The 12,246-nt window shown below is 44.8% G+C and overlaps 2 protein-coding genes across 7 annotated transcripts in view; both read left to right on the top strand.

The window, feature by feature from the left end:
• WHRN (whirlin) overlaps positions 1-4,947 on the top strand; it is a 104,677-nt gene extending 99,730 nt beyond the window's left edge. For 2 of the 4 annotated variants that reach the window (XM_088665011.1, XM_088665009.1), the window contains 3 exons: positions 1,011-1,219; positions 2,340-2,462; positions 4,029-4,947. In XM_088665011.1, coding sequence (XP_088521137.1) covers positions 1,011-1,219; positions 2,340-2,462; positions 4,029-4,211 — 515 coding nt within the window. In that variant the 3' untranslated portion in view covers positions 4,212-4,947. The remainder of the gene's footprint in view (positions 1-1,010; positions 1,220-2,339; positions 2,463-4,028) is intronic. The other 2 variants (XM_088665012.1, XM_088665010.1) reach the window with 1 other exon arrangement.
• A 1,803-nt stretch (positions 4,948-6,750) lies between these two features.
• AKNA (AT-hook transcription factor) overlaps positions 6,751-12,246 on the top strand; it is a 65,115-nt gene continuing 59,619 nt past the window's right edge. The window contains exon 1 of one of the 3 annotated variants that reach the window (XM_088665007.1): positions 6,751-6,913. The gene's annotated coding sequence lies outside the window, so the exon portion shown is untranslated. The remainder of the gene's footprint in view (positions 6,914-12,246) is intronic. The other 2 variants (XM_088665006.1, XM_088665004.1) reach the window with 2 other exon arrangements.

Raw genomic sequence — 12,246 nt, 5'->3', positions numbered from 1 at the left:
GCCGACCCCTGAACTGCCGAGCCCTGCCGACTGAACTAAGCGGGAGCCGGCAAAAGCAGTAGTGTGCGCGCCCTGCCAAGCCCCGACAGAGCGGGAGCCGGCAAAGCCAGCGGCGCGCTGTGCCGAGCCCCGACAGGGCTTAATAATAAAAAAATAAGACACCCCCTGAAAATAAGCCGTGGTGTGTTTTTTTGGAAGAAAAATAAATATAAGACGTGTCTTATTTTAGGGGAAACACGGTATGGGGAAGGTGATCCAGCAAGTAAATTGGTCCCAGACTGTTAAGGGTTTTCTAGAGGACATGCCATGGGACAGCCCCCACCTGCAGTCCAATCCAAAAGTAAGAGCAGCAGGGTATAAGCCTGCCACCCATCAGCTGGTGAGTGGAGGAAGAAATAGTGTCCAAAAAGAGTGGCACGCACAATAATCAAAAGGTGCCCATAAAGCTTTGAAAGGTTGTCAGATCTTGCTATAGCAGAGCTTATCCAGTGCTGTGTTTAATGTGCTTGTGTTACCCTGGCCCCTCCAGACTGGTGCCTGATTGCGGGCACAGTGTGCAGCAGCATACCCTTGACGCAATGATAGTGTCTTAGTGGCAGGCTTATTCTGCTTCAGTTTCTTCCAGGATTCATCCCTGGTGCTGCCTGGAAGGGAGCTGTAGCACAGCGAATATGGGGCAAGCATAAACCAGAACATTTGTGCCATAACCGGTAAAGGATTTCAGCAGGAAATTACGGGTTGCGTGACCACCCTAAAACATTTGCACAATGGCTGCCCACAAAGCACGTGGCTGCCCACAACGAATCCTAGAAACAGTAGATTTCCCCTCATGGAATGACAGTTCCCACCACACTTATCAAATTACAATTCCCAGTGTTCTTTGGGGGGGAAGCAATGTGCTTTAAATGTGCTTCCAATGTTTGGTGTGGCCTACTTAGATCAGGGCGAATTTCCATATTCAACCTCTGACAGCCAGCCTGATTCCTCTCCTCTGGCGCTTTTTTTAACAGCCTTTCTCCCATTGTCGTCTGCCGCAGCCTCAACACTCTCTCAGCTTTCGGACAGTGGGCAGACCCTCAGTGAGGACAGCGGTGTGGACATCGGGGACACAGAGCTCAGCGCCAAAGACAGGAGCCGGCAGCAGGGTCCCATAAAAAGCAAGAGCCCGCAGGAAGCACCACTGAAGGCTGACGGGCCGTTAGAGGCAGGCCCCAAACCAGTAAGACATCACTGGGTACCAGCCATGGGAAACAAAAGCAGTGTGTGGGGGAGGGCAGTCTTGAGCCAGTTTTTTAGGACCAGGCAAAGGGTTTCCCAGTGGCTGATTCTCAGCAGATGATTTTTAAAAGTGCATGTGTTGAAAATGAATCAGAGTGAGGCATTCGTTTTTGCAGTCCTGGTCTGGAGACAGATAAGAGAGGAAATAATAATATTAATGATGATGATGATGATGATGATGCAGAGGTTTTGATCGTTCTGAGCACTACGCATAGTTGGGGTGCTGCCATCCGTACAACAGCACTATAGGGTGGTGTTTGATTATATCTATCCTGGCCTGTCCTGTATGGAGGTTGGGGTTACATATATGCCCCTGTCCTTGTTCTTAATTTAGATATCACCTCCCATAAGGCATCCCGACGTGATCAACAATATAATAGAAAGGTTGATACAACAGTTGCATATATGAAAGTAGCTGAAGCAATGCCAATTGAAGACTATACCACAAGAGGGCAGCATAGCCCATGCTTTCTAAAAGGAGAACTGCTTTAGATTCAGGGGTCAGCAAACTTTTTCAGCAGGGGGCCAGTCGACTGACCCTAAGACCTTGTTGGGGGCCGGACTATATTTTGAAAATAATAATAATAAATGAGTGAATTCCAATGCCCCACAAATAACCCAGAGATGCATTTTAAATAAAAGGACACATTCTACTCATGTAAAAACACGCTGATTCCCAGACCGTCCGCGGGCGGGATTTAGAAGGCGATTTGGCCACATCCGGCCCACAGGCCTTAGTTTGCCTACCCAAGTACTAAAAGGAGAAATTCTGGAAGGTGTTGGGCTGGGAGGGAATTCACAATTGAGTGACAGCTTCAGCTTTCATCCCAAACTCCTCCTAATCCTGGTTGGCCCATTGTTTCTGGAGCACCATTCAAGGTATAGTTGGCCACAATATTGTGTTTTAAAGTAAAGTCATGAATCCTGAACTGGGGGAAGGGGGACTAATTTATATTTAAATAGTAAAAAAAAGGGAGCAAAAGCTTTGGAGGAGTGGGATAGAAGTACTGTAGTAAATAATAACCCTGGGTTGTCATGCTCTTTTTCTCCTCCCACCACAGCCAGGTCTCCTGGAACCAACATCCCACCTGATTCGGGTGACAAAAAGTGCCCCAACCTTGGGCATTGCCATTGAGGGAGGAGCCAACACTCGCCAGCCCTTGCCTCGTATTGTGACCATACAGGTAAGGGAGGTGGTGACTGGTGCATCTTTTTCAGGGTCCGAAATGATTAGAAATGTATCAGAGCTGAGTACAGTGGTGCCTCGCTTAATGAATGCCCTGCTTAACGAAAGGATTTTTCGAGCGGAGGTTGGCTCGCCAGACGAATTCGTTTTATGAAAAATTCGTCTAGCGAATCACGGTTTCCCATAGGAATGCATTGAAATTCAATTAATGCGTTCCTATGGGGGAAAAAAATTCAATGCATTCCTATGGGATTCGCTAGACGAATTTTTCGTTATAAGAAAATTTGTAATATAAATTCGTCTAGCGAGGCACCACTGTAGATGAGGAGGTTCCCCAGCTGTGGTCCATGAACCACCAGCGCTTCATTCAGGAGGCCTGCGGCATGTCTATGTACTTGTGGTTGAAGATGAGAGCTGGCACACCCTATGCCAGGCATCCCCAAACTTCGGCCCTCCAGATGTTTTGGACTACAATTCCCATCTTCCCCGATCACTGGCCCTGTTAGCTAGGGATCATGGGAGTTGTAGGCCAAAACATCTGGAGGGCCGCAGTTTGGGGATGCCTGCCCTATGCATTCAATATTCAATATTCATATTGACTTTAGGCTGTGTTTCTATTTCTTATCTTGGATTTCATGGTATTACATTTTGAATTCTGTAAGATGTAATAAAATGCAGTATACAGAAATAAAAGAAGCATTAAAATACAATTAAAATTCATGCAGCATCTGGTAGGGTGCATTACATTTGCTAAAGAGTCAGAAAAATACTGTATATTACGGCGTATAAGACGACTGGGTGTATAAGACGACCCCCAACTTTTCCAGTTAAAATATAGAGTTCGGCATATACTTGCTGTATAAGAAATATGACCCGGTGTATAAGACGACCCCTGACTTTTGAGAATATTTTCCTGGGTTAAAAAGTAGTCTTATATGCAGGAATATACAGTGGTCTCTCTGTGTGTGTGTGTGTGTGTGTGTGTGTGTGTGTGTGTGTGTGTGTAATATATAAGTGGTCTGCCAAGACCCTTGGCAGTTTCCAAGTTGTGCTTCCATGGCGGTTCCAACCTTTTTAGGTCCATGGGCATATTTAGGTTTTTGGAGTAAATGCATCCTCTCTGGTCATTTCTCTCTCTCCCCTCACCCTGGCTCAACATCCCTGCACCAGCCACTAAACAGAGAAGGAAAAACTGCTGAGACACTCCTTAAAGAGGATTGCAGACCTCCAGTATTCAACCCTACAGTACATGAATGAATCCTACTGTGTTCAATGGAATTTATAATGAATTGATGGGAAAGAATTTGATTGACTAAAATGTTCCTGCAATTAATTGAGCAAAATACTTGTTGTTTATTAAGTTCTGCATTATTGTTAATACAACCATTTAATTTATTTATTTTAATCTCTTTATCAACCACCCAATAACCAGAGTTCTCTGAGCAATGTGCAAAATGAAATCAAAAGTCAATGTTATGATTGCTCGGGTGAGCAAAACTCACAACAATATATTAGCTCGTTCTGCCTCTTAATATCTTCTTTCTTTCTTCTGCTCCTGCTCCAGAGGGGAGGCTCTGCCCACAACTGTGGGAAGCTGAAGGTGGGCCATGTGATCCTGGAGGTGAATGGAGTGACAATGCAAGGAAAAGAGCACCGGGAAGCAGCTCGCATCATCGCCGAGGCATTTAAAGCGAAGGACAAGGACTGTGTTGATTTCCTAGTCACTGAGTTTAATGTCTCACTTTAGGGATAGGGCCCAGGAAGGTCCCGAAGCCAAATGCAAGAAAGAAACAAAGCAAGAACAAGGGTTCGAGCAGACTGTCATGTGCATGTTAGCACACGTGCACTACCACAAAAAGCAGATAACTCCCACCTGAAGCCCAGCAACGCATGTACGCATGCCGCGCACAGAGCACATGCAGGATATATGCTTTGGGTTGTCGCACTGGTACTCGAAGCAGCTTCTCTGCTACCAATCCAAGAATGAGCCCGGCTGGGTGATCTGTGGGAACAAAGAGCAATGTAACATAGAGGAGAAACAAAGAGAGAGATAATCGTTCTTTCCATAAACCATTCTCATCTGGTTGGTGAACTATGGCGTAGATGTCCCATCTCTGCCTATTGTGTCTATGTGTTTGAATGATCTGGCCAGTCACTAGTCTGAATACCTCACCCCAACTTCTCTAGCTCTTCCATTGCTTGCACCGTACAGTAGCATTTTGCACCTGCTTCAGAGCACCTGTGAGTTGGGTGAGGGAGGAGCCCCACCTCCACTTCTCAAACAGTCCTAGGGGAGAGAGGGGCTTCCAGGGGCACCACTTGTAATGCTTTGGGATTTAACCTCTGTGACACACCTGGCGTGAGGTTCCTACGCTCTGCCTTCCCACCCATGAACAATGCCTTGTAAATGGCCAGCAATGTCACTGTATTTATATATGAAAGAGCTTGTGCTTTTAATTTTTCAATAAATGAAACACATTAGGAAATCATTTTTTTTAAAGACAACTTGTTTGATTGGTTGTAACAGGGTGGGGAACCTCAGACCTAGGGGGCCAAATGCAGGCCTCCAGCACTCTCTATTTAGTCCTCAGTACTCTCCCCAGACAACACCCTCCTTGAGTGTTTTTGCCTGCCTAGGATGTGTCCTTCAACTCTTGACAATACCTCTTGCTTGCCTGCGTGGAGGATAGAGAGGGGTGGGTGCATATAGAAACTAGCCCATGGGACAAACCCACTTCTACCTCTGGCCCCTGCCCATCAATGGTATGTCAAGGTTGCCCTTAAGAAAATGCAGACCCCAAGCTGAAGAATGTTCCCGATAGAACTTGCCCTTATGAGGCAGTTACAAGGACCAAAGGTCTTCCCACAGCTCATTAATTCTCCTCTTCCCCGGGTTCCTTCCCAAGCAATCAGAGGCTCGTCATCATCTTGTCTGTCTCTGCTCTGCCTTCTTCATACCTCTTCAGGTTCTAGGAGACCAAGGGATGATAGCTGGTTGCAGCGGGAGGGCCTCTTGACCTCCCTCCTCTCCTAATTCAACATCTGCCTCTGCCTCTGGACTGCTTTCTGACTGCATTTACTGCTCATTTCCTGTTACCTCTTCAGCTTTCAACACCTTCTCCCAGCCCGCTCCCTCTTCTTCCTCTGACCATACATTGTCGTCCCACCACCAATTCCCTGATTCTGGACCTTCTTCTCCTGGGGGTTCCCTTGGTGCCTGACACCACTCCTCTGCATCCAGCCAGTCCATGACAATATCAATACATTTAAAAGAACAAAATGCACACATCAGTGACTAGTACTGTACATCTAACTCAAAAGATGGGCATCCTTTCTGCTTATTACCCCACAAATTCCACACAGTGAAAACCTTGGATTTTTCCAGCTCAGAAGATTCACATTAGTGCAAGCAAGCCAATGTTTATTTTTAGCTGCAGTTAAATGCACAAAAATGCACATTTTATAAAATCAGCTGAAAACAAGCTCCCCGCCCTGTTAACCCACACAGCCTTCTCAGGTCATGAGGAGCAGAGATTGGCAAAAAACTATCCTAAAAATGAACTAAAAGATGGTACAGAGGAGTTTTGCAAATGAGGGTCTTTTAGCTTTTACTGAAACAGAGTTTATATTTTCAACTTTACAGAAACCTTAAGTAGGTTTTAGCAAACAAAAATATAAATGTAACATTGCTATTGCTATTGCTGCTGCTGCTGCTGCTGCTACTCAGAGCAAATATCCAGGATGAGTCTTTTAAAAGAGGCCCGTGGAACATGTGTACTCTGTATCCACGGGGCCTCTTTTAAAGGACTCACCCTGTGGCAAACTATATATGCACACAAAAAACCCCCAACACAAATCAAACACTGATACCATGAAATCTGATGGAGAAAGGAGGAAACTTGGTTTACACTAGGGTTGTTGGCTGGGCTGATGGGAGTTGTAGTCCAACAACATCTGGATGTCCACAGCCCCACCCCGCTCCCTTTAAGGATTACTATGTGTTTTGCAAAATCCAGCGGGTGGGGGGGGAGTCCCCCACGCTCTGGCGGAAAGAAAAGGTTCTTTTTTGTACGCGTCGCTCTGCATGCAAATTTAGCCCCGCCCCGATTTCCGACCAATCCCAATATAGCAAGAACTGTCCCGCTTTTAGCAAGTCATTGAATTTCAGAGCAGTCCCTGCTTCTTTGCTAACGGACGCGGGCGGATGCGGGAGGAGGAGCCTTGAGTGCGTATTATGCAGATGACCCACCAAGTCCGGCCTCTTCCATCCCTGGCTATCTGCCTGCCCAGTATTGGAGGAGACTATTGTTAGCCGCCAAAGTTGCAACTCCAGGAAATTGACTAAAGGGGCCAAGCGCTCTTTCTCGCCCTCGGAGGCGCAGCTGGAGGAAGAGAAGAACGGAAACTTTGGCGCGCGCGGAGAGCGGAAGGAAAAGCTGGTCTCTCCAGGTGAGTAGCCGGCTCTGGAGGAGCTCGATCCGAGGGAGACACCGCATTTCTCGACTCTCAGGAAAGGACGCCGTGCGGGGAAGGGGAGCGTGAGAGAGACTGTCTTTAAAAGAGGTGGGGAGGCAGCTCAGGATAAATCCCTGCCACCCACCCCAATCACTGAGAAATCATTCAGTGGCGCTTTGATTCCCCCATCTCTCCACCCCCTCGAGATCCGCTTTCTCTTTTCTTGAGAAAAAGAGAAAAAAGTTGAGACCGTGCCCCCAATATGTCGCCAGTTGTGCATCTCTCTCCCCTCTTCATGTTTATTTCAATTGTGCCTGATTTCCCAGAAGGCTCAACTTAGAAAAGAAATTATTTCTCTTTTAATAAAGAACAATCTAAGTTCGTAGCACACGTCGATGCTTGCTTACTCAGGAGTAAGTTCCACTGTGTCAGTGGGATCTTACCGGTACATCCAAGTTAAGGTTGTGTGTAGGGTTGCAGACTTAATGAGTGATGCAGCGATAAAACTACTAGCATTATCTGCAAAGCTAAGCGGGGTCCAGTATGCTTTCAAATTGGATGGGAGACCTCGCGTTGAGATTCCTGCATTGCAGGGGGTTGGACTAGAGGACCCTCGATATCTCTTCCTACTCTGCAATTCTGTGAGGGTAAGGATTGTGCGCTGCTTTCTGTGTGTTGTTTCTCCCAAAGCGGGAGAAGGACCTGTTGTTGCTGTGGTTGCATCTTAAAGGGAAAAGGCATCGGCTGCAGAGAAGTTTTGTTAGTATCTGGCTACTTGCTAAGCAACGGAAGGGAACAATCTAAGGCTGGTGAGTTCATCTGCTTGCTTCTTTTTAGACTTTCCTTCTTAGTTCCAGGGGAAGTGGAAGAGGGGAAGGAAACCACTTAGTTACTAAGGCTGCAATTCTGCCCATACACTTACCCAGGAGTAAGTCCCATGGAACTCAGTGGGATTTACGGTACTTCTAAGTAGTTATGCTTTGCAATGACCACAGGCTTATGTGTGTAAGTTAAACTGAGCAACAGGGAACTTCCTAAATTCTCCCACGTGACTGGGGGCAAAAGAGCTGTCCCCCCCCCTTTAAGAACATTGCAGCCTGCTGGATCAGCCCAATGCTCTATCTAGCCCAGCATCCTGTTCTCACAGTGACCATCATGGGGAACCAGCAAGCAGGAATCTAGCACAAGAGCACTTTCCCCTCCTGTGGTTTCCAGAAACTGGTATTCAGAAACATTGCTGCTTCTGACCAGGGAGGCAGAAAATATGTAGTCACCATGGCTAGTAACCATTAATAGCCTTCGCCACTGCCCCTTGTGGGTGTGAGTTCCATAGGTTAACTGGGCACTGCATGAAGAAGTACTTTAGTTTATCTGTTCTGAATCTTCCAATATTCAGCTTCATTGATTATCCACAAGTTTTGTGTAATTGGGGGGAGGGCTTTTCTCAATCCACTTTCTCCGTGCTATGCCATTACAGGAAATTCTAGGCTTCCTCTCTGATTTTCTTTTAAGGAGGTGGGGGTATTGGCCAACAAATATCCAGCTTTGTTAACGGTATTCAATATGCAACATTATAAACGTTCCAGTTCCCCCTTCTCCTTCAGTTCATATTTGAAATGAGGGAAGTTTTGGTTTAGGCAGTAAGTCTACAGTAGTGTTATCCTAAATGGGTTGGACCGAAGTGAGTAGGGTCTGTCGATTGCAGTGGGTCTAATCTGGTTGCATCCAATGTTAGTCATACTCAGTGCATCTACTAAGAAGTAGGCAAACAAGTTATGTGGTCCTTTGCAGGGTACAGTATTGCTATTATTATTTTTTTTACACCATCCCTTTACCCCTAGAACAAATACCTGTATTGGCAGGGCGATTGCTGGCTCAATCAGAGATCCCAGTTTACAGATGGGAAGCTGAGAGTCTGACACATAACAGCAGCTTAAGTCAAAGGCTCATATCCTTTTCGCTGTAAAAATTTTTTTCTTAAGGCTATCTTTGTCATAAATAAATAAATACATCAATCATACTTTCATGCTTTATAGAAGTTGAGACTTGAAAGCTTCTCTGTTTGCACCACCACCATCAACAACCAGAATGTTCTCATGAGTTGCTCAGCCAACAGAGTATTTTGTCTTTGATCTAAAGCTCCAGTGAGTGACATTGCAAACTCTGGGTTCATTTATTACCTCCTGGGGTACATGTGTGTCTGTGGCTTTGCAGTATAACCTAGAGGTATCCAGATGGTACACAAACCATGTGAAACAGCAGATGGGTACAGAAGAAAGGAGAAATTCTGTGTTATATAATGTTCTGACTCTATGGTCTCTCTCTCTGTCTCTCTCTCTCTCTCTCACACACACACACACACACCAGTTTCCTTGTCCTACTGTAGCCTTACCCAGCCTGTTGCCCTCCAGATGTTGTTAGACTCCAACTCCCATCAGCCCCAATCAGCATGGTCAGTGATTGCCGATGTTGGGAGGTGCAGTCCAGCAATATCTAGAGGGCCACAGGTTCCCATCTGCTCTGTTTAAAGGGCTCATTTTCAAAGATTTAAGCCACACACTTTGCAAAATTTATGTGATCTCAGATCTCGCAGCAAAGCTGTAAAGCTGACTTTTAAAACATTTCCTATCAGTTTCAAAAATGTTAAAAGCAAATGACATCTGCACACTTAAGTTTAAGTTTGGAAGACCTTTTAGTTTCTGGTTTTTTTATAAAATAATTTTAAAAATCCCATAAACTTATTTTTAAAAGAAGAAGTAATCATCTGAGTACAGAACTCAGTACTGTTCCCAGGGCTGTCTTTGAGAACGGGGAAAGAGCTCTGATTCTCAGCTCTCCCGCAGCTGGAATGTGGATATTGAGTGAGTGGCCAGGATACTGAATGAGTGGAATTCTGTGTTACAGAGTTTGATGCCTTATATATTATACTGTGTATGGATTTCGATGTTTTCCACACTGTATTTCATTTTTACTGCTTTTTTGCTTTTTTTTTGTAAATCACTTGGAGATCTTTTCTGATGAAAATCAGTATTTAAGTGTTGTTGGTTGTTTAGTCGTTTAGTTGTGCCCGACTCTTTGTGACCCCCTGGACCAGAGCACGCCAGGCACTCCTGTCTTCCACTGCCTCCCGCACTTTTGGTCAGACTCATGTTCGTAGCTTCGAGAACACTGTCCAACCATCTCGTCCTCTGTTATCTCCTTCTTCTTGTGCCCTCCATCTTTCCCAACATCAGAGTCTTTTCCAGGGAGTCTTCTCTTCTCGTGAGGTGGCCAAAGTATTGGAGCCTCAGCTTCATGATCTGTCCTTCCAGTGAGCACTCAGGGCTGATTTCCTTAAGAATGGATAGGTTTGATCTTCTTGCAGTTCATGCGACTCTCAAGAGTCTCCTCCAGCACCATAATTCAAAAGCATCAATTCTTCGGCGATCAGCCTTCTTTATGGTCCAGCTCTCACTTCCATACATCACTACTGGGAAAACCATGGCTTTAACTAGACGGACCTTTGTCAGCAAGGTGATGTCTCTGCTTCTTAAGATGCTGTCTAGGTTTATCATTGCTTTTCTCCCAAGAAGTATGTAAGTACTTTTCATAAATTATAATAAGTAAATAACTGACCAACTTTCCTCTGAATAGAGTGCATCTGGTTTTAAAATCCATTTGTTTAGAAATCAAAAATGAGTGATGGGTTGAAATTAAAATGCACTTCTCCACCTTAAGCTACTTATTTATTTATTTAACTCAGTTGGTTGGAGTATGGTGCTGATAACACCAAAGTCACAGGTTTGATCCCGATATGGGACAGCTGTATATTCCTGCATTGCAGAGGGGTTGGACTAGAGATGATCCTTAGGGTACCTTTGAACTCTACAATTCTTTGATTTTATGATTCTAAAAAGTACACACCCCTTACATGACAGAAAATATCACAGTGGTCTATGGAGAATGATCTAAAATATTCATTTTAAAAAACAGTGATAAATGCAAGCATTAAAATTATTTATTTAAAAATATCGAAATAATGAATGAAGCCAGTAATAGGTGTTTTTTTTAAAAAAAAAACCACTAATATGTGTAATAAAATGTAGTGTCAAATTTGCTGCATGTTAAATTTTGATACCTGGGGAGGTTTGTCAAAACACAAAACAGAAAATTCAGCTGGCGCTGAAAACAGTACAGGGAAAGTGCCTGCCTAACATTAATAACAGTAATGACAATATTTTAAGAGTGCAGAGATAATTCATGTCTGGATGTCATAAAACTTTCCTTGCCAAGAAATTGCAGCCACATGTCTTAATCCTTAAGCACCATTCTTTGGAAGTGAGCCGGGCTGAGATCTTTGGAACTTAATCCTGTAATTGGTTGCATAATATGGTTTAACTAAAAGTCCCATCATTTTGGTACTTTGACTGTACTACCTGGAGGGGAAGGGTGGTCCACAAGATGTCTATGATTCACTATCATAGCATACCCTCCAAATGTACCTATATAATTGAGGTAGGGAGTCTTTTTCAGCCCAAGAGCCGTATTCTCTTCTGGGCAACTTTATCTGAGCCACATCACATGCCAGTAGTAGGCGGGGCCAGAGGCAAAAGTGGGTGGAGCAATTAAAATTTATCTTTCTACCCGGAAGAGGTCACTTCAGTGCTGCAGACACAGCAGGCTTGTTTGTGTACATGTACAGTATATAAAATATAGACATACATATGCGCGCGCACACACACACCTTTCTGTCCTCCATCGAGGCAAACAAAAATCAGTATTATCTAGTCCAGGGGTCCAGTATTATCTAGTCCCAGGCTCAGTTCCGTGGGAAGATGGACTGATAAACACTGTAGCTCTGTGAGGGGAATGTGCTTCTTCTAGCACAGTGGTTCTCAACCTGTGGGTCCCCAGATAATCTAGCAGCTCTCTGCATCTCAGGATTCCTTTGGAGAGCCCACAACAAGGGATAATGATACAGCTTTAAACATGTAGTGCAGATGAGGCCAAACAAACAACTTTCCAAAATATAAAGTAGGTAGCATTAAAAAGAAGAAGAAGAAAGAAATCCAGGAACAGAGGGGCACAGAATTGGGAAAGCAAATGATTTCTTTCCCATTTTGTGCCTCTTGGACATACTTGCCGAGGGAGGTGAGCAGCTGAACAGAGCGCTTAGGAGGGAGAGGAGTCTGTGGCTGGGGAAGATGAATAATCTGATTAGCAAAGCTGGCTTCTCTAAACTGCAAGGGGCGGGGAGAAATGTAAGATTCCTCTTAACTGGGCTTTTTCTATACAGTGCATGCTGGTGGCAGGATGCGGTGTATTTCTGGGGAAAGCAGACAGAGGAA

Source organism: Zootoca vivipara, chromosome Z2, assembly GCF_965207765.1.
Source record: "Zootoca vivipara chromosome Z2, rZooViv2.hap1.1, whole genome shotgun sequence".
Lineage (NCBI taxonomy): Eukaryota > Metazoa > Chordata > Lepidosauria > Squamata > Lacertidae > Zootoca > Zootoca vivipara.
Note: the sequence above shows the minus strand (reverse complement) of the source record. Positions and strands in the feature narration are given on the sequence as shown.